The sequence below is a fragment of the Rhincodon typus genome, chromosome 1 (genome assembly GCF_021869965.1).
Source record: "Rhincodon typus isolate 14 chromosome 1, sRhiTyp1.1, whole genome shotgun sequence".
NCBI classification, from domain to species: domain Eukaryota; kingdom Metazoa; phylum Chordata; class Chondrichthyes; order Orectolobiformes; family Rhincodontidae; genus Rhincodon; species Rhincodon typus.
Genome location: NC_063332.1, coordinates 165,281,298 through 165,283,091, shown reverse-complemented (window position 1 = coordinate 165,283,091; position 1,794 = coordinate 165,281,298). Strand labels below are relative to the sequence as shown.

The 1,794-nt window shown below is 42.1% G+C and overlaps 1 protein-coding gene across 4 annotated transcripts in view; it reads right to left on the bottom strand.

Annotated features, from left to right (window-relative positions):
* Nucleotides 1–1,564, bottom strand: part of fut10 (fucosyltransferase 10) — a 54,617-nt gene extending 53,053 nt beyond the window's left edge. For all 4 annotated transcript variants that reach the window (XR_007262987.1, XM_048601529.1, XM_048601526.1 and 1 more), the window contains exon 1: nt 1,435–1,564. Coding sequence is in view for 3 of the 4 variants with exons in the window: in XM_048601529.1 (XP_048457486.1) it covers nt 1,435–1,554 (120 nt within the window). In the remaining variant the exon portion in view is untranslated. The remainder of the gene's footprint in view (nt 1–1,434) is intronic.
* Between the last annotated feature and the right edge of the window lie 230 nt (nt 1,565–1,794).

Sequence of the window (1,794 nt, the reverse complement as noted above, 5' to 3'; positions counted from 1 at the left end):
TGTTCATCCAGCTCTACACCTTGTTATCTCAGATTCTCCAGCATCTGCAGTTCCTACTATCTCATAAATGGGAGCTCTTTCTAATGAAAAATGAAAGGCTTGCTGCTCAATGGCAAACAGAAAAGGCAGTGACAGAATGAGGACAACTTAGTTATCAACTAGATAACTCACAACTTAGCTGTGAGGAATGATCATTTACTCATGTGGCCTTTCCCAATGAGACGAAATACATCCCATTCATTTATGGAGGTTCAACAATTTTTCTACTACAGAGCAAAATAGGCAGTGAAATTCTGTGACTGTAGTAGATAAAGTGTTTACCTGAAGGGGTGACAATTAGTTTCAAATATTTATGCACTGACAGGTTAAATGAAGCCCTCAAATAAAAAAGTGGTGAACTGTGACCATTCTTATGTTTTCCAGTTAACTCACGTATATGTTTGTATTAAACACATCTGCATAGGCAGTGCAGCATTTATTTTAAATATAAATCATTAAATTTGAATCACCACACATTATTCATAAAGACTAAGTGTTCATGCATTTCGCATAATACAGTAAAAATCTTATATCAGAACATAGTTCTAGTCAAATTCTCTGGCCTTAAATTCCAAATCCAGTCTTATGGAAGTACACCTGTGAACCTGAAAACATAATACACTTTGGGATGACCAGAGGTCACAAAGACATACAAATGTAATGAAAGAAAAGAATTGCATCTGCCCATCTGTAGCTGTAACACTGGCAGAGAAGGTACAAACATAGCGTGACAAGTTCATGTTGGCCACTTGCTGAATTTAAAAAAAAGAAAATGTTATAAATAGTCAATGTGGAGAGTAACAGAATTGACGTTTAAAGGTCAACATTCATCTGAACTGATGTTGCCAATCTTGAGTAGCTTCAGCATTTTCCCGATGTTTTATAACAACTTTTTTCAGATTACCAGCAATAACAATTTTGCGTCAGTTCCCCTCAGAATTGTACACGTTAATTTATCGGACAGTTTTTCAGTTGAAGACCACAGTTGGGAACTGGGCTTTCCAACTGTTCAAGGTGAACTCTTATAAAAAGAGATAACCGAGTTGGATCAGAGAAGAACTGAAGTAAAACATAAAATATAGTGGATGCTGGAGGTCTGAAACAAACACAGAAAACACTGGAGAAACTCAACAGGTCTGGCAGCATCTATGAAGAGGGAAACAGAGTTAACGTTTCGAGTCCGATAATGAAGAAGTTGCATCAGACTCGAAACGCTAATTGTGTTTCCCCCTGCACGGACGCGGCGGCGTTTCTCCTGAATTCTGTTTGTTTCAGGGAAGGAAAGAAAGTGGAGAGTAGAAAGGAGGCTGGATGTGACAATGGGGCCAAACCATTCACCAGCCACCGCGCCCAGGGGACAACAGCAGCGACAAGCACAGAGTAGAATCAGCTAACCTGCAGGGTAACAATGAGAAACAACAAAGCGGAACAGCAGAGACAGTAAAGCCAGAATGGTCTTAAGCCGGTCCTGCCTCCCCGGCGCCGCTCGCCCCTCGGCCACAGATCCCCGTCCATTCTGTAACAAAAAAAGATACATCGTCGGCCCCGCCCCACGCTACTACCATTGGTTCATGTTGCTGTCACTCGGTAACCTCCATTGTGACACCACAGATGTCCTGCGTGTTGACTGGCTGTTGGCTTTGTCAATCATCCTCGTCTCCACCCCCCCCAGCTGTCACGTGCCCTGGACTTTTCTGAAGAAGGGTCTAGGCCAAACTGCAAACCCTTCCTGCTATCTGCACTTCCTACTCACTC